Genomic DNA, 24,557 nt, shown 5'->3' on the forward strand with positions numbered 1-24,557 from the left:
TCATCGAGCCTATACAGTCCCAATGTCTGAATGTGATCTTAAAAAAGAATTAAACAATATCCATATGATCGCTAAACTTAATGGTTACAATAGTTCTTTCATTGAAAGTATTATCAATAAATACAAACATCGTCCTATAACCACTCTGAAAAAAGAAATACCAAAAATTTCTTCATTTTCTACCTTCACGTTCAATAAAGATATTTACAAGGTCACTAACGTTTTTAAAAAACATGATGTTAAAATCTCCTTCAGAACCAACAATAATAACGCTAATGTTTTACACAACTCATCATCTATTAATAGAACTGATTTTTTTTCAAAATCTGGTGTATATAGGTTCAAATGCAACAGCTGCAATTCTTCTTATATCGGACAAACAGGAAGAAGCTTTAAAATACGATACCTCGAACATGTCAATGCCCAAAAACACAATAAATTTTCTGCAGTTGGTCAACACATGAATGATTATAATCATAAATTTACTGACATTAAACAAGATATGACAATTCTCAAAATTATGAATAAAGGACCCCTCCTTAACATAACAGAGAATTGCTTTATAAATTTAGACCAATATTTCAATCCCAATTTCAATCTCAATGACATTTCCGAAAAATCAAACATTCTTTTTGACCTGCTAATTCAACTTTTCAGACAATCAAAACCTAATATTAAAGGTCCAATTGTTCATTCTATTTTTACTACTTTTCTTAATCATTCTTCCATATTCCCACATCCCTCAGCCCCACCTTAAAAAAAAAAAAAAAAAAATTCTTACTGTCTTTTATTCAGAAACAAAATTTCCTTTGATCCTTTCCTACATCCGTTTCTCTCTTCAGCTCATCACATCATGCTTAAATTTTCCTTTTGGCATATTTATATATTAAAAAAAAATCTTACTGTTCAGAATCAAATTTATAGTCCGCATTGAACTGCGAATTTATATCCACTTTTATTTAACTCCATACATGTTATTCCACCTCGTGAAACATCCATCGTCCTTCAAGATTCCAGAAGCAGAAGAGCTTTCTCCTAGTATCATACTTCGCATCGTCTATTAATTCTAGTTTATAAACATCTTTAAGAAGACAATGTTACGATTCTTTATTTTCAATTGATCTCTGAATGAACAACATTATCGCTTAAGAACCGAGTTTTTTCGATTTCCATTTCCACAATTTATACGACGCACGGAACTTTTTTAAGGATCTCTATTTTTTAACATAATATAGCGCTTCTCTGGTTTCCTAAGCCTCCTCGCGCAACAATTGCCTTGTTCCAAAAAAATGAAGAGCCTTTCCAACATCCATGTATTTTGACGTCTTTCAATACCTTATAAAATACGACGTAATCTTCTTCGAATATACAACAGCTAAGAAGAAGCCAGCATTCAACCTACTATTCTTCTTTATTACATCATTTAGTGCACAGTGGTCTTTTATAATATACGGCGCACCGAACTTTACATAACTTCCGCTCAGTGCTTCGTCAATTGGAAGAGTTATTATTTTTACATTGTTTATGTTTTCTTCGATATTTACGCTTTAATTTACTTCAGGCTGATGATGACCTATTACTAGGTCGAAACTAGTCCCTATGTAATTTTCATTTTGTATTGAAAAGGTGGACCAATAATATATTATTTTACTCTATTGTAATCACAGTTCAATACGGATCTATCATTATGAAACTTATTTCTTGGAGTAGATAAAACTTGAATATTTAGTTACAGTTTACAAATGCAAGGAGAAGTCTGTAATATTCTTAAAGCTTCCACTCGTATCTGGATAATGAAACATCATGGTTTCCAGAAACCTCCATATGTATCAAAATTGTAGCAGAATACACCTAATATACGAATATCACAGTTTTCTACAGTTTTTTACTACACAGAGTTTGAGGTTAGACATATTCACAATACGTATTTGAGGTGTGAGCCATATCTGCATTGCAGTTTCATAAACATTACTGTTCTGTTATTGCTAATGGGCTCATCTGGCCTACTTTGAATGACTTAACAATTTCCATGATTATTCTAGAGAGGGCAGCTCCCTCAGTGTTGGACACTGATGGTCGTATCTTTCCGACGAGGTGTGAATTTTATCTCTTTCACTCGAATCTTTTCTTTGGTCTTGAGAGAAGAATATAAAATGGACCCCACGCAGATCACAGTTGCGTTTTTGACTTACAGAAAAGTCATTATAAGTTAAAAACTTCATTTTCCCATATTGAACTGAGATTCACAATTAAAATATCAAGGAAGATTCAACCTTTTCAATACAAAACGTGTTGCATAAGATGTTCACAACATAATATTTATTAAATAGTTAGAACCGGTTTCGACGCTCATTGTGTCATCATCAGCTACAAAAATCACAAATGGGCAAAGTACATGTCATAAAAATTGCATTAATAACTCTTGCATGACTGAATACAAATGGTAGACTGCTTTTCCTTAAAAGCTAGAAGAACATGAGTAAAATATGATGATGTGATGTGACACATAAAAGCATAGTGGTTTGATGGGTAAGTATTGTGCATAAAATTGAACTGATGCTTTGAACATAAAAGTCTGAATATGATGATAAAACGATGTAGTAAAAACAAAGTAGTAAAATTGTCCACTCTTCTGATGTTCATTTCAGGCACATAAGTCCAGGTCCGATGTTATATGGCAATACCAACACTCAGCACGCTAAACAAGACCCACCCTGTTGAGCTGAGACTAATTCGAAGATCAACCTTATTCAATCGCCCAACATCAGGTGTCTCGGCCTCGACAAAATCTTTTTGTTGGTTCTTCTAGCTTTTAAGAAAAAGCAGTCTACCATTTGTATTCAGTCATGCAAGAGTTATTAATGCAATTTTTATGACATGTACTTTGCCCATTTGTGATTTTTGTAGCTGATGATGACGCAATGAGCGTCGAAACCGGTTCTAACTATTTAATAAATATTATGTTGTGAACATCTTATGCAACACGTTTTGTATTGAAAAGGTTGAACCTTCCTTGATATTTTAATTGTGAATTACAGAAAAGTCTTTAAACAGTTCAAACTTAGCCTATACCAGCATCCTTCTCTTTTCCTTGCAGATTAATATACTTCAGGTATGGGTATTCTTTCGTATTGCCGGGCTGAGTGGCTCAGACGGTTAAGGCGCTGGCCTTCTAACCCCAACTTTGCAGGTTTGATCCTGGCTCAGTCCGGTGGTATTTGAAGGTGCTCAAATACGACAGCCCCGTGTCGGTAGATTTACTGGCACGTAAAAGAACTCCTGCGGGACTAAATTCCGGCACCTCGGCGTCTCCGAAGACCTTAAAAAAAGTAGTTAGTGGGACGTAAAACAAATAACATTATTCTTTCATATTATTTGTTCGACTGTTCTTTCGTAATATTTCTTCTATTATTTACAGCGGATTGATATGTGTCGTTCGCTCCGCAGGTGGACTGCATGTTGTTCTTGTGGTTATTGTGATTATGATATGTTGATGTTTGGGTCTCATATTACTTCTGTTCATGTGCGCTGCATTTTTATGTACTTTGCCATCTGATGACTGTTTGCCTTTTGTGTCGGCGCGAGCTTCCACTCGTGTCGTACGAAGTGTGAACCCTGATGGGTTTGTGCGTGACTGCGGGATTCCTTTGATCCCACAGCTGAATTTGTTTGTCCTGTGCACGCAACTTCTGATATAAATGAGACCTCTTTTGTGACCTTGGAGTCATGCTACATGAAATTGATTTAGTCTTTTAACTGATGCTGGTGCTCATATTGCTTGCCGATCCCGGCTGTGCCTGAATGTGAGCGAGAATGTTACTGTGAGAGGGGAGTGAAAGAATGACGTATCAATCAGCTGAATTTACATGTTGATCTTGTTTCTGTATCTTATTCATGCATTTTCGTACGCTGCTATTTCTTTTGCCTTCGCACCTGTCTTGGGCGCTTGCTTACCTCGTACATGTTTTATGTTTTATGTTTCTTTCATTTAGGCTATGCGCATGCCTGGGATTTTCTCCTTTGGGTTATTTATATTATCTCCTTGGTCTGGAGTTATTTCTCTGATATCTTACATATTTTATTGTCTTTTTAAACTCGGGGTTTTCTCCTTGATGAGTGGGAGTTAGACGATCTGTGGTGATTGTTACTATGAGGGTGGTGTCTGAACGATATTGTGTGAAAAATGACTTGAAATGTACTCGTGGAAGAACGATCTCTTTTGGTCTGTGGCACCAGTATTAATACTGGCACATTCAATAATGGTATTGTACTTAACTTGAGTGAGCTCGCTGAATGAACATTTTTTGGGTTTTGTAACTTCATGCTCACATAAGTGTTTTGCCATCTACTGGACCAGGACTGCTTATGTATGTACCCATTCTTATCCTTTTAATTGATTATTTTCCATTCCTCCTACATTTATTATATGATTTTAATAAACCCTTATTGTATGTACTTGAATTTTACTACTTATAGAATTAGTCTCTTACTATTTTTAATTTATAAAGAGGCTCTTTTCCAGTTCAAGGCTTTTTTTTGGCCTTTCCTAGTCGCGATCTAGCCTCAAATCTCTCATGGTATTTGTTTGTACTGGGATTGTTTCCGCGATGGGACGGGGTGTGGCTAAGGTCATACAAATTTACAATACATATTTATAGGGAAATCGTTAGTCGTACTTAACATTTAACAATAATAGATAATAATAATTATAAATATAATAATTGAAGGTTTGACAAGAGTTAGGTTAGGTGTAGGATGGCGAACGTATGACAATTATCCCCCCTAAAACCTTCAACATCAATCCTATACATTCTTTACTCTAGGTCTTAAATTATATCAAGGTGTCCTTATTATGTAAATCCACGTGTCTCTTATCCTCCTAACACTGCATATTAGCAGGGCATGACATACCCGCCAACCTGAGCAAAATACTTGTGTGGGACTCTTTAAAAGTTGTAATTATCGAAGTTTCGTACGTTGGTAGGATGAGTTCTATCGAATTCGTGGACATACCCCACTCACGCGCCTCATGCGTGACCCGCACGGTGGTTGAAATCAAGAAGTAATACTGGTCACCAGACGTATCACGCGCCACACGCGTTGGTAGATTACTGTGCATTATTTACCGCGGATAGCAAACAATTGCATAAAGTATGTTACAGACACAAATATATTCATATTTACACTTCTCTATTACAGAATTTGACAAACAAAAATGAAATACTTTGGCTAATTGGGTAGGTCTCGTGACGTTGAAGGAACCACATTGTCGGTCATCAGAAAAAAATATAAATAAAATGATAACATAAGCATCACGACGCAGTCAAAAATGATTACTGCACGTTCTTTCAAGTTACTTATAAATGTGATGAGGAATGAATGACAATTAGAAGTTCTTTCGTGTTATGCACATATATGATGCAAGAATAAACGACAATTACAAGTTCAGTTCTTTTACTGAACATATTGCAATAGTGGCATTAATTTATTTCAAAATCGGAACCACTCGTAATTCTGAAGAATTAATAAACAGAAAATGCAGTGTCTTAGTTCGAATTGAAGTGGTCTTCCTGCTCAAAGATCCCATAAATGAATGATGGCGTATGACGACAACTCTGGAGGGGAAAAACGCGGGAAACGGAATACGCATGCACAAATATGGCTACGGATGAATCTGCTAGTAGACTGGACTTACACGATGTGCGGGATGACAATTAGAGCCTTTCTTACCATGCGGGAAACCTGTGATTTACATTTCCTAGCAACCGTTGCATGATGCGCTAGGCACGTGCTCCGCCCCTGCTTATAAAGTAGCGTCACACGCCCCAGCGCGTGATCCGCATTGAACGTGTTAACTGCACACAGACTCCCTCAGTCACACAGTCCTCGGTCCTCGCATGGCAGTCGAAGCTCTGCTGGCTTTCCCCTCATTTGCACCTTTGTACTCTCCTCAGGGCCCTTGCGCCTTCTTAGTCCATCCGTGTGAAGCATGGGACAGGCTTGCATGTTTCGGACTTGGCCCTGTTGAGTCTCTTCTTTTTCTGGGGTACTGTACTCGTTACTGGCACATGGCTTCGTGCCAGGATGAGTGCCCTGGTCTCGTTGAACGCTCGTTTGTTGGTTGTCGATTCGGACCCCATTTGGTTCTCCATCTCCTAGAGAGGTTCCACTAGCTGTGTTGTTGCCATCATTCCGTCCATCTCCTGGGGCATCGTCTGAGCCTCCTCGCAGACCTGTTTCATGATGAGCATCCTTCCTGGATGGATCTGGGCACTGCAGAGCTTACTGCAGCTGTTGGCCACCTCGCACTTGGTATCATACTAGTACGACCCATCCACAGTCGCGTGATTTGATCGCTCGGTCTCGGTGTCGAATACGGTACCCTTGGTGTTCTATTGGCGCGCTGAGTTCTCTCTTGCAGCTGGACTCGGTAGTCAACTCTCGGTTGATAGATACTGCCGTGCCCGTCGAATTCCCCCACTACATCCTCGCAGAGTTTTCTACAGTTTTCGACTACACAGATTTTTAGGTTAGACTCATTCACAATACGTATTTCACGCTATGCTAATTTACAATACATATTTACGGGGAAATCATATGTTAGTCATCCTTAACATTTAATAAAAGATAGATAAAATATATTAAACATAATAATTGAAGGTTTTACAAGAGTTAGATTTGGTGTAGGATGGCGTACGTACGAAAGTGGCTGGCATGTACTCAACCAGAACAGTCGGTAGTAAGAAATTGATAGAAGTAACTGTTAAGTTGATAACATCTTACTGTTTCTGTTTTGTTTGATTTTTAATCCATTGGGTAACAATTTCATCTAAATAACTTGACCAAACTTTGTCTTGTTTTGCAGCAGTAGTTTTGTACATTATATGTGATGTCTTGTTGCAGGTTAAAAAAGACCCCCAAAGCATCATTGATACTATTAATGAAGAGGAGCAACAGTTTCTTAAAACACTCTCCAGAGGACGTAACTTGCTTAATAGAACTATTTCCAAGCTGTCAGATTCAAAAACTGTGCCAGGTAAGGTTGCAGCATTTTACTACATTTCAAAATGCTATAAGAAATATGTGGATTTCTCAGATTGTCACCATTAAAAAAACTGGCTGAGGACTTGTAATAATTCCATGCAATCTACTGGTTAAAGTGCATAGGACTCTAATGAGCCTAATAGAATACTCTGGACTGCAGTGGCATACGTGCTGTGAGTGCAGAACTACTTTTTTATTACTAGTTTATTTACGATAGCTACATTAAAGTAGCATTCTGAACTCATTCACTTAATATTTTGCATCTTTGTGATTACCTTTTCAGTTAGATCTTGTGAGCATTTCAGATAATTTAATTTCATACAGCAGTCATTATCAGTCATTAATCATTGCTCCAGAGAGGTGCGACAGGCTTCAGCAGACAGCATAATTCGTATCCTTGCTGCTAGATGGGGGCTTCATTCCATTCCTGACCTGGTCAAATGACTGGAATAAGACTGTGGATTTTCATTTTCACAGCAGAACCTCATTAACCCTCTGTGGTTGAATTTTTTGTTGGTGTCACCCTTCACTAGTTGTATATTTTTGTATAAAATGATTTCTATTTATAATGAACATGACATAGACCTGCAAATGTAATGAAGATGACCCATCAGGTTCCTTTACTCTTTTGTGTTTGTTTTACTACCTGTATTCATCTTTATATTTTTTCCTCTTTGCTTTACCTGTGTTTATCTGGCTTTCTTCTTATCTGCTCTTGTTACATCAAACCCAAAGATCTATTATTAAGATGACCCAACAGTGAGTGTTGAAGCCCTACCTCCTGATGATGCAGGAAAGGAGAAATGAGCTTGCGCGGGGCTTAGAAGAAATTAATCTACTGTAGAAGAACTGGGATTGATAGAGATCTAATCTGTTTGAATAATTGTCCCTCTGTGTTACCATGTTTGTCCTCATCTGCTATTTCTCTTATTCCCTCTTCCCACTCTGACCTGCCATTGTGTTTGTGCCATTCATTGTTGGATGCGCTTGAGAACGGTTGGCTGTTGAGAGAGCTCTTGCATTATTGTAGTGAAAAAGTAGTAAAAACCTATTGAAATTATTTAAATTTTGTGTGTGTGCATTCCATTTAGTGCTATTTGGATATTGGTGTTTAGTGCTTGTTGGTAGAAATTGGGAGTAGTGTTATTTATTTGAATTTTATAACAAGTAATTCATTCGGTATTCAGTAGATTATGTTTTCTGGGTTAAGTAGGCTAGCTAGGTGTACTTTGTTTCATATTTAGGCTTAGGAATTACTTTAGGTGTTAGAATTAAGTTTTAAAACAATATTTTTAAATATCTGTAGGCTTCCTCTGGCCACTGTACAGGAAACAACATGTTATAACGGATGCAGAGAGGGCAGCCAGGTCAACCAGACTCAAGACTTTTGGGAGAAGAAAAGGAAGACAAATTTGTTGTAGTCTGATTTAAGTGCTCCAGTGTGGGCGTAAACTCTGTAAATCAATAAAAATAAATCTGTAGGTTCGTTGGTATTATACTTACAAAGGCAGATTATCATAAGGCGTTGTAACTCATTGTAATTTCCGCCGCTACTTTTCCGATATTTTGTACAGATATCCGTTCAAACTATCACGAAAGTAATAATTTACTACATTAAATAACACGATAAGCCTATAAACATCGATTTAAAGAGAAGTTAAAGAGAATTCACGGTAATTTCACTGGATAATTACGGTACTTAACAGTTTCTTGGGTTGTTGACGATTGTTGCTACATGATAGTAGTGTAAATAAATACAAAGTCAGCTGATTCATTATTCCGATAATTTGCATAGTTCCCTGCATACTTTGTACTTTCCACCTTCGTTTATTCATCGAGTAAAAGTTAATAATCAAATTCCTATATCCCAATAATATTGCACTTCAAGCCCCTGGCGTGGTTTTGACAGAAATTATAGTAGGCAACCTCTTATTCTCAGCATTTAAGGACACTTTTATTCTCCGCCCCATGTAGTAGGGAAAATAATACTAATCCACCAGTGGTAAAAGTTCATATAACCACACTTCAGTTGAAAATTGTAGTGTAGATACACTGTAGTATAGATACAGTAGCCTACATTTAGATAGTGCCGTATCTTGCCTGCTATATTCGTGTGTTATCTTTCGTGTGTATCTATTAGAGCGTAGTACTAATATAATTTGTCTAAGCATTTAGCTTTGTTGGTAATCTTTGAGTAGAGTAGTTCTTGCAAATTTCATTTCTGTTTGTGCTTAGTAGTGACATACGGTACCGGTATCATAATTAGGATACGTCTGAAAGTAGTTCAAAAATTACTGTAGTGTACTGTACAGTAGTATACGAGTAATTTAGAATTTAGTGTGCTTATTTTATTATTGTAAAATATTTGTGTAGTACTGGTGTAGTAGAGGTATCCGTAGAAACTCTTACTAAAATTCTGTTGTTGTAATTAGGATAGGCTTAATTGCAGTTTGGAATTGTGTATTACTTTCGATATTCAGTAATTAACATTAGTCTTTAACCTGTTAGGGGTTGTAGGATAAAAAATAGAGTATGACTAAGTAGTATTCTAGTGTAGTCGTATATTAATTACCGTATTGTGTGATCTTTGAGTACTATCCCAGACAATATATACCTCCGTGCTTTTATTTTTTGCAAATAAGTTATTTTATTTTTATTTTCATTTTTTCCATAAGAATGGCTAAGGAGCGCGAGTGTACGAACTGTGGGTGTGGCGAGGCATTGAGGGATATGAGGGAGGAGTTGGAGAGTTTGAGGGAGATAATTAGGATTCTCACAGAAGACGGGAAGGAAGATAGGACTCCCTCAAACAATGTACAGGTTACAGTAGGTGTACAAAAGGGAGGGGAAGTAAAGGGGGGAGTTGTAGAAGACAGGTGGTCTAATGTTCTAAGGGGAAGGAGATTGCAGGCTAAGGGCTTTATTCAGGATCAGAATTCAGGACAGGTGTCTGTGCGAAATCGGTACGAGTCACTCCAGGTAGAACAACAGAGGGAAGATAAGGGACAGGGAACTCTTGCTGAGATGTGTGGAAGTAGGGAGAAAAGAAAAGGTAGGAAAGGGAAATGTAGAGTAGAGGACAGGAAAAGACAGGTGGAACAGGGTCATGGGAAGGAGAAAAGGGAGGAGGAAGTAGCTTCTGCAGCTATCAGGAAAGATAGGGCTCACCAGGAGGGGAGGGGATCAAATGAGGTGGGTAGGATTGAGGCTCTGGTCATGGGGGATTCCATCGTTAGACACGTGGGGAAAGTGTGTGGAGGAAAGGGAACCAGGGTAGAATGTTATCCAGGAATTAGGTTGGGGCAGATGTTAAGGAAAGTAGAAGAGAGGGAGGAGGGGAAGGAGAAGGTGGTAGTGTTTCACGTTGGTACCAACAACGTAAGGCAAGCTGATATAAGTACCAACATAGTTGGAGATGTGTGGGATCTGGTAAATGCAGCACGGGTGAAGTTTAAGAAAGCGGAGATTGTTATTAGTGGAATACTGTGTAGGAGGGATACTGACTGGAGGGTGACTGGGGATTTAAATGACACTATGGAGTGGGTATGTGGGAAACTGGGAGTGAAATTTCTATATCCTAATGGGTGGGTAGGAGATAGGGATCTGCGCTCTGATGGCCTTCACTTCCCGTTGTGGTACGTATAAGTTAGGAAATTTGTTTGGAAGGGTAATGGGGAGGTACATTCAGGGAAACAGGGTGGCCTAGGAAGCAGTGATAAGGGAACAGGGAACTGGAAATCAAGTGGGGATGACATAAAATTGTTAGTGTTGAACTGTAGAAGTATTGTAAAGAAAGGAATAGAATTAAGTAATTTAATAGATATATATTTACCAGATATTGTAATAGGAGTTGAATCATGGCTGAGAAATGATATAATGGATGCAGAAATTTTCTCACGGCACTGGAGTGTGTATCATAGAGATAGGATTGGAATGGTGGGAGGGGGAGTATTCATTCTGGTGAATTTGTAAGCTATGAAAAAGTTAAAGATGAGACATGAAATCCTAGGTGTAAGGTGCATTTCTAAAGATAATAGGCAACTTGATATATTTGGAGTGTACAGACCGGGAAAAGGTAGCACTGACACGGATTCGGAATTATTTGATAGGATAGTCGGCTATGTGGGAAACAACATGGAAAGAAATGTGATTGTAGTGGGAGATCTGAATTTGCCAGATGTCAATTGGGAAGGAAATGCGAACGACAGGAAGCATGACCAACAAATGGCAAATAAGTTAATATGGGAAGGACAGCTGATTCAGAAAGTGATGGAACCAACCAGAGGGAAAAATATCCTGGATGTGGTGCTGATAAAACCAGATGAGCTCTATAGGGAAACTGAAGTAATATATGGTATTAGTGATCATGAAGCTGTTTTTGTCGTAGTCAAAAATAAATGTGACAGAAAGGAAGGTCTTAAAAGTAGGACTATTAGGCAGTACCATATGGCTGATAAAGCAGGCATGAGGCAGTTTCTAAAAAGTAACTATGATCGGTGGAGAACGGTAAATAAAAATGTAAACAGACTCTGGGATGGGTTTAGAGAAATTGTTGAGGAATGCAAAAACTGGTTTGTATCTTTAAGGGAGGTAAGGAATGGTAAAGACCCACCTTATTATAATAGAGAAATAAAGAGACTATGAAGGAGGTGCAGACTGGAAAGAAATAGAGTTAGAAATGGCTGTGGAAGTAAGGAGAAATTGAAGGAACTTACTAGAAAATTGAATCTAGCAAAGAAGGCAGCTAAGGATAACATGATGGCAAGCATAATTGGCACTCATACAAATTTTAGTGAAAAATGGAAGGTATGTATAGGTATTTTAAGGCATTCCAGGAATGAACAAGGGGAGTGTGTATGTGAGGATCTTCAAAAGACAGAAGTATTCAAGTCGGCAGTATGTAAAGATTGTTGGTTACAAGGAAAATGACGAGATAGAGGAGGAGACTAAGGCCAGTGAAGTATTAAAATTTACATATGATAACAATGACATTTACAATAAGCTACAAAATTTGAAAACTAGAAAAGCGGCTGGAATTGATCAGATTTCTGGGGATACACTAAAGACAATGGGGTACTTATTTGATTATCGTTTGGTCGGAGGAGCTATACCAGATGAATGGAGAGTTGCTATTGTAGCCCCTGTGTATAAAGGAAAGGGTGATAGACATAAAGCTGAAAATTACAGGCCAGTAAGTTTGACGTGCATTGTATGTAAGCTTTGGGAAGGCATTCTTTTTGATTATATTAGACGTGTTTGTGAAATTAATAACTGGTTCGATAGAAGGCAGTTCGGTTTTAGGAAAGGTTATTCCACTGAAGCTGAACTTGTAGGCTTCCAGGAAGATATAGCAGATATCATGGATTCTGGAGGTCAAATGGACTGTATTGTGATTGACCTGTCTAAAGCATTTGATAGGGTGGATCATGGGAGACTACTGGCAAAATTGAGTGCAATCGGACTAGACAAAAGAGTAACTGAATGGGTTGCTATATTTCTAGAAAATAGATCTCAGAGTATTAGAGTAGGTGAAGCTTTATCTGACCCTGTAATAATTAAGAGGGGAATTCCTCAAGGCAGTATTATCGGACCTGTATGTTTTCTTATATATATAAATGATATGAGTAAAGGAGTGGAATCGGAGGTAAGGCTCTTTGCGGATGATGTTATTCTGTATAGAGTAATAAATAATTTACAAGATTCTGAGCAACTGCAACATGACCTCGATAATGTTGCGAGATGGACAGCAGGCAATGGTATGTTGATAAATGGGGTTAAAAGTCATGTTGTGAGTTTCACAAATAGAAAGTCCTCTCAGTTTTAATTACTGCGTTGATGGGGTGAAAGTTCCTGTTGGGGATCATTGTGAGTATCTAGGTGTTAATATGAGGAAAGACCTTCATTGGGGTAATCACATAAATGGGATTGTAAATAAAGGATACAGATCTCTGCACATGGTTATGAGGGTGTTTAGGGGTTGTAATAAGGATGTAAAGGAGCGGGCATATAAGTCTCTGGTAAGACCCCAACTAGAGTATGGTTCCAGTGTATGGGACCCTCACCAGGATTACCTGATTCAAGAATTGGAAAAAATCCAAAGAAAAGCAGCTCGATTTGTTCTGGGTGATTTCCGTCAAAAGAGTAGCGTTTCAAAAATATTGCAAATTTTGGGTTGGGAAGAATTGAGAGAAAGAAGAAGAGCTGCTTGACTAAGTGGTATGTTCCGAGCTGTCAGCGGAGAGATGGCATGGAATGACATTAGTAGACAAATAAGTTTGAGTGGCGTTTATAAAAGTAGGAAAGATCACAATATGAAGATAAAGTTGGAATTCAAGAGGACAAACTGGGGCAAATATTCATTTATAGGAAGGGGAGTTAGGGATTGGAATAACTTACCAAGGGAGACGTTCAATAAATTTCCAATTTCTTTAAAATCATGTAGGAAAAGACTAGGAAAACAACAGATAGGGAATCTGCCACCTGGGCGACTGCCCTAAATGCAGATCAGTATTGATTGATTGATTGATTGATTGATTGATTGATTGATTGATTGATTGATTGATTATGTGTGTTCCTTCCTTATTCCCCTCCCCCCTCTCTGTAGATCGTCAATCTGGTGTAGGATAAGAAGAAAGCCAAGAAAAGGGAAGAGACAAAAAGATGCAGATGAATAAGGTGGTAAAGAAATAGAAACACAGGACAAACACAAAATAAGTAAAGAAACCCAGTATTTATATATACTGGTATTTCGTTATAAAACCAGTAATTTTTTATATGCTGCCTAACATTTAAAATGATTATATTGTTCTCCCCCCCCATACTAACTTGTACAGTGAGTGTCCCAACACACTTTCCAGCTGAGTTCCAGGTCGCAAAGAAACCAAAATTTAGTGAGTTTTGAAGACTTTTTCCAACTTGCTTGTGATTAGTGACGGGCAAAATCATGTATAATTAAGACCAACTACTACAAGAGAGAATGTCACTGTAACTGATTGGCCTCCTGATCAGTTCACACGGAAGAATACTTTTAACAATGGATTTTATATTTTTGCTATCTCTCCCTAAAATTCATAAGACTGACGTCCCCATTCGACCCCCCCCCCCCCACTTTACAAATTAGCACAAAAAAAACACCATAGAACTAGTTGAGAAATTAAATAACTTTAAAATCCAACCACACCATTCTCTAAACTCTTTCGATAATGTCAATATGTACCCCAGCATTAATATCAAAAAATTATATCCTATTATTGAGAAGAATTTAAACACATATAGTTGCTTAAGCAAACTTGAAATTAATGATTTTATGACCATCTTAAAATTAGTAGTTAATAACAACTTCTTCATCTTCATCTTTGACAATATAATTTATCAACAAGATGGTTTGGCTATGCGTTCTCCAGCCTCGATGGAAATATACCTAGACTTTTTAGAACACAATTTCATTGATAACGACTACTTTAAACATGTTTTATTTTGGGCCAGATATGTAGATGACACATTTGTGATCCTAGATGATAGAGTTATCAATGCAGCATCTACTCTTAATAGCCTCAATGAAATTGATCCGCATATTAAATTCATTCTTGAAACAGAATCAAACAAATCAATTAATTTTCTAGATATAACAATAAGCAGATTACCTTCCTCATTATCATATATGATTTATAGAAAACCCACACATACAGCTTATACCATAAAACAAGACTCTTTTCACCCATAGACACATAAACGTGCCTCGTACAACAGCATGGTTAACCGTGCCTTCAAAATTCTGCTTTCTTTTTTCTTTCTAGCAAGCAGTCATATTGTACCCTGGAAGGGTAGAGCAGGTCTCTCAGGCCAAGGATATTAATAGAGGTCATCTGAGGTGCGGAGAAGGCGAGGGGATAGTGGCCGTTTATTTAAGAAGTAAATATCATCCACTCCATTGCCAAATTTAATGGTTATAATAGATATCTTATTGAACAAATTTAAACATCTCCTAACACAACACTCTTAAAAGATAATCCTAAACCAGCTGCTTACTCCACGTTTACATTTAATGTAAATGCCTACAGTATTGCTAATGTCTTCAAAAAACACAATACCATGATTTATTTTTGAACTAATAATTGAAATCTTGAATTATTACATAACTTAAACTCCTTAAATAAAACAAGTGTCTTTTCTAAATCAGGCGTATACCGTTTTAAGTGCAACAACTGTAACTCTTTTTACATAGGTCAAACTGGTCGTAACTTCAAAATTAGGTACTTTGAACACGTTAATGCAATAAAATACAACAGATTTTCGGCAGTGAGGCAACATATACATGACATAAAACCAGGATATTGAAATTCTCAGCACACTAAATAAAGGCCCTCTCCTAGACATCACTGAAGACTGTTTTATACACCTCGAGACCAGTTTTTCAATCCAAATCTTAACCTGAATGATATTTCTGAGAAGCCCAATGCCCTTTTTGATTTTCTTATCTCCATTTTAAATAACTTGAAGTCAACAAGCAAGCGTTCAATTTTTCACAATTGACACAATACCCTCTCATGCCACTTCCCCCTTCCGCAACACTCCCATGATCCTCCTTAGATAACCCCCTATTTTTTCCTTTCCTTCCCACCCTCTAATAAGCGCTCATTATTCCCCATCCTTTTCTCTATTTATCAACTCCCATTCATTTATCAATCACCATGGCAAGCTGTTTCGAGTTGAGCCTCACATTGTTATTTTTTTTTTTAATTTCTTCCTATTTTTTATATACTTTTATTTGGTTTTATTCTTTTTAACGACTTAAGTTATTTTTAAAATTTATATATCCACTTCGAATTATCGAAATTAAGTCCTACACTGTTTTCCTAAGACTTCAGTTACGTCACCTTTTACTTTTCAGCCGGAGAAACAAATGCCTACAAGACCTGCCTAGCTACAACTATACATAACTGCATATCACAAGTTCATTCTCGTAACGAGTTATCCTTCAAGTTTGCGTATTAAAACAAGTCCTTTAACTCGTCATTGATCTCAAATACATCATCATCTTACATCTTCATATGTGAATGCGGCATAACAGGATTGTACTAGACCTGCTTATGAACTTCAACTGCATTTGTTTCGGCATGAAATAGTGGTATTCTTTAATTGCTTCGGCACTAAATAGTGTTAATTTTTTGCCTGTGATCACTGTGTTAGTTGTTTTTAGACCTTTATGACTTAATTTTTGCACTGCTTTGCTAATTGGCTGATGATGACACTTCAAATGTGTTGAAACCGGTCCCAAATGAACAGGTTGTAACCTCTATTTGGTTCAACTTAACAGCGGAGTATTGAAAGATGGATCCTTCCTTCTATTTAATATTGTATATCTCATGGTTGGTTTGATCACCATAGCTGCTTCTGTAGTTCGGTCAATCACTATGATGTCAACCCAACATGTTGAACCTCCTTCGGAGAGGTATCCGATTTCGCATAAACTGCAATTGATGAACATCATGCTTGTTCCATATTGACTTTAACTAATAAGGTAATTATTCCTTTAAATGGAATGTTTTATATTTTCCTCCTTTCAATACTTACAGAAGATATAAATATTATAGTCGTACATATTTCAGTCTGTGAGGCCTTCTTCAGCTATCCTCCTGTGGGTGGGAGCGGTAGAAACACATCCACGGTACCCGTTGCCTTTCATCGGAAGTAATTAAGGGGGGCCTCAGGGCCTTTCAACTTGGGAGCATGGATTGGCAGCTATGGGGCCCTTAGCTGAGTCCTGGCATTGCTTCCACTTACTTGTGTGGCTCCTCACTTGCATCTATCCTATCCATCCTCCCTTGGTCAACTTTTGATCTTTTCCAACCCCGACAGTATTAGGTACCGAGGCCTAGGGAGCCTTTCATTTTCACACCCTTTGTGGCCCTTGCCTTTGTTTGGCTGTTACATTCATTTTTCGAAGTGTCGGGCCCCTGCCATTGTTTCCTTTTGATTAGTGTTAATAGAGGATAATTGCCTAGTTATATTTCCTGTTAAAACAATAATAGTCACCAGCACTTTCGCGACCTTTGTTGCCCTTCTCTTTCTTTGGCCGATATCTTCATTTTTCAAAGCATCGGGCCCCTTCCATTGTTTGCCTCCGATTCGTGTAAATAGAGGATGTTTGCCCAGTTGTATTTCCTCTTAAAAACAATTATCACCACCACCACCACTTCATCAGCTAATGAGTTGGTATGTTTATTTAATAAATTGCTGACTTGATGTTATGGAAACATTCAGTGCATGACAAAATAATTGAAGTACCCAGAAAAAATGGTCAAATGTCAATGTAACTTCGTACATGTCCACACCATCAGCGGGTATGTAAATGATTAGAATTGCAATTCTGTGTGACAGGTAGAACTGCCACCAGAGTGCAGACTGCTGTGTTAGAAGTTTACAGTATGCAAAGGAGGACAGTTAAGTTTCCTCCCATATTCACATATTTCAGGAGGACAGACATCGCAAAAGGGGGACTCTCCTCCCAAAAGGACGTTTGGTCAGCCTACTGTATCAGTACACCAGTTGTCTTCCACTGCTGCGGAATTCGCTTTCACTGTTCAATGTAACTTAGAAGCTTTTCAGTCTATCAAACAGGCAAGTTACATATACATATTACCCCGTAACATGTAAGAAAAAAAAAAAAAAAAAAAGAAAAAAAAAACATTATTCAACAAGGAATAAAATTGCACACTATTAAACAAATAATTACATACAGTAGAAGTCTGTTATAGCGAGAATTCATAACGGTGAAAAATTTACTCGCTATTGCGGATTATCGTTATATCCCAATTATTGTAAAAGTCGAACAAACCCATATGCATTAAAATTAGTATGAAATGCCAATCAGTTTCTTCAAAACTTGTGTTCTTCTGGATGGTATTTATTCACACTACAGCTTACTTGTTTATATTTTGAAAGCTGATACTGTATGTATGTGTATGTTTAATTTCATCTGAAAAATTATAGTATCTTTCCAGAGGCCTCTGTGGCAAACATTTCAGTTTTCTTATTCAAACAGTGTCACCTAACCTAACCCTATATGCATCATGAAAACATATTTCAAGCACCTGTAGTGAAATGATAACCTCGATATAAATTTATACAGAATAATGGCCTTTCCAAAATTTAACCAATGTGAGGAAATATAAACTATCCTCTGAAATCAGTGATGCACTCTGCCATATCTTGAGGTGTACCACATTCTTACTTATTTCAGTATATAACATTACAACTAAGCGATCGTTTACTTCAGCCTTTATTTTTAATGAGTTAATAACTGCTATCGGCCATCTTGTTTACACATTTATTACGAAAACGTGTTATCCTCTTTCATTTCGAATTTTCTTAAGAGAACAGCAGTCGGCGGGTATTACTAATCGATTCCAACATCGCCTTTGAATGTTGACTGAGAGCTCACAAGTGCACATAGCCACTGTTGGCGGCCATGAAGATGGTTTTCCGTGGTTTCCCATTTTCACACCAGGCAGATGCCGGGGCTTTACCATAATTAAGGCCACGGCCTATTCCTTCCAACTCCTAGGCCTTTCCTATCCCATCGTCGCCATGAGACCTATTTGTGTCAGTGCGACGTAAAGCAGATAGCAAATAGCAAAGAAAAAAAAAGTGCACATAGCGAGAAAACTATACTGAAGCTGATCGATCACATTCTGTGGCAAAAGTTTTAAGTTTTCTTATTCAAACAGCGTCATCTAACCTAACTGTTCTATATGTATCATAAAAACATAATTAAAACGCCAATAGAGAAATGTTAACCTTCTCGCGATGAATTTACATGGGGTTAGCCTTTCCGAAGTTTAATCAGACGCTAGAAAATACGATGTAACCTCTGAAAACAGAGATGCGCTCTGCCATATCTTGAGATGTATCGCATTCTTACTTAATTTTAGTATGTAGTACTAAAATTCAGCGATCATACGTAGGTGGTTTGAAAAGTTCTCGGAATATACTAGAATTAAGTATCTTACCTCGGTGGAGCTGCTTTTATTTTTCAACATAGTCTCCCTGTAGACTAATGCATTTGGTCCAGCGATGTTCCAATGCCTTGATTCCATCTCGAAAATGAGATTCCTCCAGGCCTGCAAAATACCTCTCCAATTCGGCTGTCATTTCTTCCCTTGTAGAAAATCTCCGGCCACCGAGGATAATTTTCAGCTTGGGGAATAGATGAAAGTCTGAAGGTGCCAAGTCAGGTGAATAAGGTGGATGTGGCAACAATTCGTACCCCAGTTCATGAAGTTTTGCCATGGCAATAACACTTGTGTGCAGCAGAGCGTTGTCCGTGTGAAAGATGACCTTTTTCCTTGCCAAACCAGGCCTTGTTTCGCGTATCTTTTCCTGTAGTTGATCCAGGAGGTTTGCATAGTATTGCACTGTAATTGTTTGGCCAGTAGGAAGATAATCTATCAGCAGAATGCCTTTTGCATCCCAGAAAACTGAGGCCATGACCTTTCCGGCCGAACGCACTGCCTTTGCTTTCTTTGGTGGTGGTGAATCATCATGTTTCCACTGCTTTGACTGCTGTTTTGTCTCTGGGGTATAGTAGTGGACCCAAGTTTCATCTGTAGTCACAAAGCGGCTCAAAAAATCTTGTTGGTTGCACTGAAAACGGGCCAGACTTCGTTCGGACATTTCTATCTGGTGCGTTTATTGTCCAATGTCAAGAGCAGCGGCACCTATCTTGCGGATAATTTTTTCATACCCAATTCTTTGGTTAAAATATAATATACCCATTCACAAGACATCCCTACAGCTTCAGCAATCTCCCACACTTTCAGTCAACGATCCTCCATGACCATTTTATGCACTTTTGGGATAAATTCTGGGGTCATAACACTTTTTGGCCCGTCCACTACGCGGATCATCATCCAAGCTCTCCCGACCAAATTTAAACTCGCTGGTCCACTTGGCAACAGTTGAAAATGAAAGAGCAGAGTCCCCCAGTGTGTCCTGAAAGTCGGCATGAATTTCCTTTGCTTTCATACCTTTCTTTACAAAGTACTGCTCGAATCTCAGTTTTTTCCATTGTCACAAATCACTACGCGGGAACAACAACAAAGAGTCATCACTACCACACTCCTGCAGCTAGAGCACTGACGCGCCACATGTTCACTCACAAAGGATGTGTGATTATTGCGCGGGAACCTCGTTGCTCTAGCACTGACATCTAGCGGTGATTCTGAGAACTTTTCAAACCGTCCTCGTATACTTCAGCCTTTATTTCTAACGAGTTAACAACTGCTATCGGACAAGTTATTTATGCATTTATTGCGAAAACATATTCTCCTCTTTCATTTAGATTTTTCTAGACGAACAGCAGGCAATGGGTATTAGTAATAGGCTTTGACATCACCTTCGAAGTTCAACAAGAGAGCTGACTTGTGGACATAGCGGGGAAACGATACCAAAGATGATCGATTGCTGGGGTGCATAAATATCAGTTATGGAAAAAATTGTGCAGGCTTAATCGCTCGTAATAATGGATGCATTGAGCTGACTTGTGGACATAGCGGGGAAACGATACCAAAGATGATCAATCGTTGGGGTGCATAAATATCAGTTATGGAAAAAGTTTTGCAGGCTTAATCGCTCGTAATAATGGATGCATCATTGATAGGGCTCTTGCTGCAACCAAAGGGTAATCATCATCGTTAACCATCTCTAGTTGCCCGGGTGTTGTGTACGTGCTCCCTCCGTCTTTGTCTGTCCAGGAACCACTGTTCTCTCGTGATCTCCCAATCTTGTCTCCTCTCTTCGACATCTTTCTTCACCAGATCGGTCCATTTTCCTTTGGGTCTGCCCACCGGTCTTTTTCCTTTTACTTCTCTTTCATATTCTCTTCTTGCAGTCCTACTTGCACTCATCTTTTTTAAATGGCCAAACCACGCGAGTCTTCCTTTCTCGATCCTCTATTCTCACCTCCTCTTGGACTTTTTTTCATTCCTGACTTGTCCTTCCTGGTCTTCTGTATCATGGTGCGCAGGAACTTTATTTCTGCAGCTTGGAGTTTTGGCAGACATATTGAAAAGCTTTTAAGTTGCATTTTTTTCTTTTTTGCTTTACATCGCACCAACACAGATAGGTCTTATGGCGACGAATTAAGTTGCATTTATCTAAGTCGACACTGGGAAATACGGCTTCTTTTTGAAAAAAAATTGCTGTTTAAGCGTTAACCTCCAATTTTAAGCTGCATTTTTTCTTTGTTTTATTTTAATATTATAAATGCATATGCTATTTTAGTGAAATAAATTTTTAATATCCGACTTAATTTGAAATCTAGTTGGTTTTCTCATCTACTGTGTATTAATTCTAGGGATTTAGATCAACCAAGAAAGGTCTGCTCTTTATTGCAAAAACTACAATACTTGCTTGATCTAGGGAAAACTGACTAGTGAAATTTAGTTACTTCTAATCCAACTTTCGTAAAGTCAAATTGTGAAATGTGTCTGTACATTTTATATTTACACTAAAACTCTGTTAAGAAGTTGGATCATTAATGACACTGGGTATTTTCAGGCAAATGACTTTTGTTTCATTCTTGTTTATTGCTCTATTATTAGACTAATATACTATGATATATTACTAGCAGAATTTAACAATACAAAGGCGAGAAGGTACAGGGAATACCAACAATTGATATGAAACTGCTTCCTGTTATAAGAACAAGTTTGTTAAGGGGTATCATGACTCCACAACTCAGTTTGATGGTTAATTGCTAATAGAAAATGCACATTAAACATATTACTGTATATTGGTTTGGATGCATTTCCGAAGTTTGAGTTTGAAGTTTTACAGGAAATGAGAAAATGAAAGGGATAGCCTAGTAGGAAACATTTGAAAACTTTCATATGACATATTTTTATATATTTTATATTTTTACTGTTATATGACCAGTAATTTTTAATTCTTTCTTTTAAATAAGTTGTTGAAGTGAAACTGGGAATTTTCTTGTTAAAGTATTGATGATTTAATTTTTTGTCCATTAATACAGCTGACAATAGGCTGCTTCTCCTTTTACCCTTATATGTGAGATTTTTATTATATTTTCTATGTAAACATTTTTTGTTCATATATTCAAATAAATCTGCTATATTGCTTGTAGCATGTGCCATATATTATTTACATTTCCATATGAAGAATCTAATCATTAATTTACTAATTGCAGGAGATGTTGCATGGCGACTGTATGATACGTACGGCTTTCCTGTTGATCTTACTCAACTGATGACAGAAGAAAAGGGTCTACAAATTGATATGAAGGGCTATTTAGAAGCGAAGAAGCAAGCTCAGGTATGGATATGAGGGCTAGTTTTTAAGTAAGATCCATTATGCAGTAAATCAAAAACTGCTAAATATTTTCAGGTAGTATTTTTTTTTTTCTCCCAATTCTATACATACTCAGCTACTTTTCCACACAGTCTCCATTTTTGTTAAAACATTCGTCATGTCAAGGAGTAAGTTTTTGCCATGTCTGAACTGCTGTTTTCATGACCTCTTCAGCGTGGAAGAACTTGATGGCAAGGAATCATTTCAGATGGAGGAAGAGATGGTATTCACTACGCACAAGGGCAGGGCTGTAGGTAGGGTTGAGATCAAATTTTTGCCATCAAAAGGATTTGTGTTTGAGCTTCAGAGTGAGGTCTTGCATTGTCATGAAGCAACAACACTTTGGCGGACACTTGGCTGTGGCATTTATTCTGGATTGCCTGGCGAAGTTTGATCAAGGTCGCACATTACACAGCTGCAGTTTTTTTGTTGTCCCTGATAGAACAAAGTCTACTAGTGGAACACCACAGTTGTCTAAAAACACAGTTGCCATAATCTTCTGAATTGAGAAAGTCTACTTGAATTTCACTTTTGTCACACTTTTGTGTGTCACCACTCCATTAAATGCTCTTTGAATTAAATGGTCATGTGGGACACCTCTCTGGTGGTGATGTGGTCCAATCACGCATCACTTTCCCCATAGTACCAGGTCGAAAGTATCCAAAGCACTGACATATCTCTTCATTTTTGTTCCTCAGTTACCATCTTCAGAACATACTGATCGCACAACTTTCTGTACTCCACCTGTTCTGACACAATTTTGTACAGAACTGACAATGAAACGTATGGAAAACATTTGTTTGCACGAAGGAAGGTGTCAACCTTCAACACAATGCAGTGAAACTTCAAATTTACAATTTCTGATTTTATGGTTTCCTCAGCCTTATTTCATGAAATGTAAGTCCATATAATTAAACGTAAAATTGTAACGACACCACAGTATAAGGCCTAACTCTACCTTGGTGTCACCAGAATTTTCCCAAAAGATAGCAGTTGGACAACACAAGACCATTCAAGTAAGTAACAGAGACGAGTTACTTACCTCATAGGTCCAAAGAAAGAGCGTGAAAAACAAACAACTGGGCGTAAAGGCTATGTGAATCAAAACAAGAGAATGTACTGACTATAAAGGAAAAGATCGATTAAAATTTAAAATAATTTTAATGAATCAGGATTTCAATTTAAATGAACAGTAATAATATTTGGACTTGCTATACGATGATTAAACAAATGGAGGAAAATTATTACTACTTTAAAAGAAATGATAATATAAGTTGGGTTGACCCTTTGAAAATATAGAAAACAATCCTTTGGATCACAATCCTTGAAAATCAAAAATTATCAATCATCAGTGAATTAACTAACAGTAAGTTGAGACTTGTTTCCCCGACACTTCTAGTATGAATTCAGTGAAATTACCGAACCGTAAATTAATATTACCAAGTTTAGGTGAAATAAGAAGAAAATACTCAATAAAATTAAATCATAAGAAAAGGGAGGACGTATTTCAATTTAGGGGTTAGAATACAGTCGCGATCAACTTAGATCAGAGCATAATAAGTCTCGTCATATCGAACCAACATGATACAATCACCAGCAATCATCTGTTTTCCGTCAACAACAAGGAACACACGTTTGTTTACGACTGTCACCCATAGAAACGGGTCACGTGACACGATATAAAAAAAAGATGGCTTCCAAATTCTTATTAGATAGTCATCTCCGAAACAACTCTAACTTACTAATTTTCATCCGTGATCCATAAAATAACACTTAACTAGGTGTTACAAGAAAGGTTTTGAAATTAAAAATTTGCAATGTACATAAGAAATCCGAGTCCCATTAAAAATGAAAAAAGTTGTCAGATAAACGGCTACCGAATGATCTGAAAATAATTTCACTTAATTGTAGTAAATTAAAACATTTTTCCAATTTAAATCTTTTACATAATTACGTTAAATTGAAGTGTCGTTGGCATGCTGAAGATATCTCCATAGGAAAAGGCATTCATGCAGAGACCATGAACTGTACTTACAATTTTCCAAGGTTAAAATAAAATACAAAGCAAACCACTATCCAAATAGAATTTGTGGTCGGTTGTCGACAAACTCAACCGGGGTCGAAACTGTTCATCATCTTGCCTC

At 37.5% G+C, this 24,557-nt stretch overlaps 1 protein-coding gene across 1 annotated transcript in view; it reads left to right on the plus strand.

The window, feature by feature from the left end:
- The window catches only part of AlaRS (alanine--tRNA ligase, cytoplasmic), a 449,485-nt gene that overhangs the window by 230,896 nt on the left and 194,032 nt on the right, over window positions 1-24,557 (plus strand). Inside the window, exons 9-10 of the mRNA XM_067150816.2 lie at window positions 6,904-7,036; window positions 22,253-22,377. Of these exons, the coding sequence (XP_067006917.2) occupies window positions 6,904-7,036; window positions 22,253-22,377 (258 nt within the window). The remainder of the gene's footprint in view (window positions 1-6,903; window positions 7,037-22,252; window positions 22,378-24,557) is intronic.

This window comes from Anabrus simplex, chromosome 7, assembly GCF_040414725.1.
Source record: "Anabrus simplex isolate iqAnaSimp1 chromosome 7, ASM4041472v1, whole genome shotgun sequence".
NCBI classification, from domain to species: domain Eukaryota; kingdom Metazoa; phylum Arthropoda; class Insecta; order Orthoptera; family Tettigoniidae; genus Anabrus; species Anabrus simplex.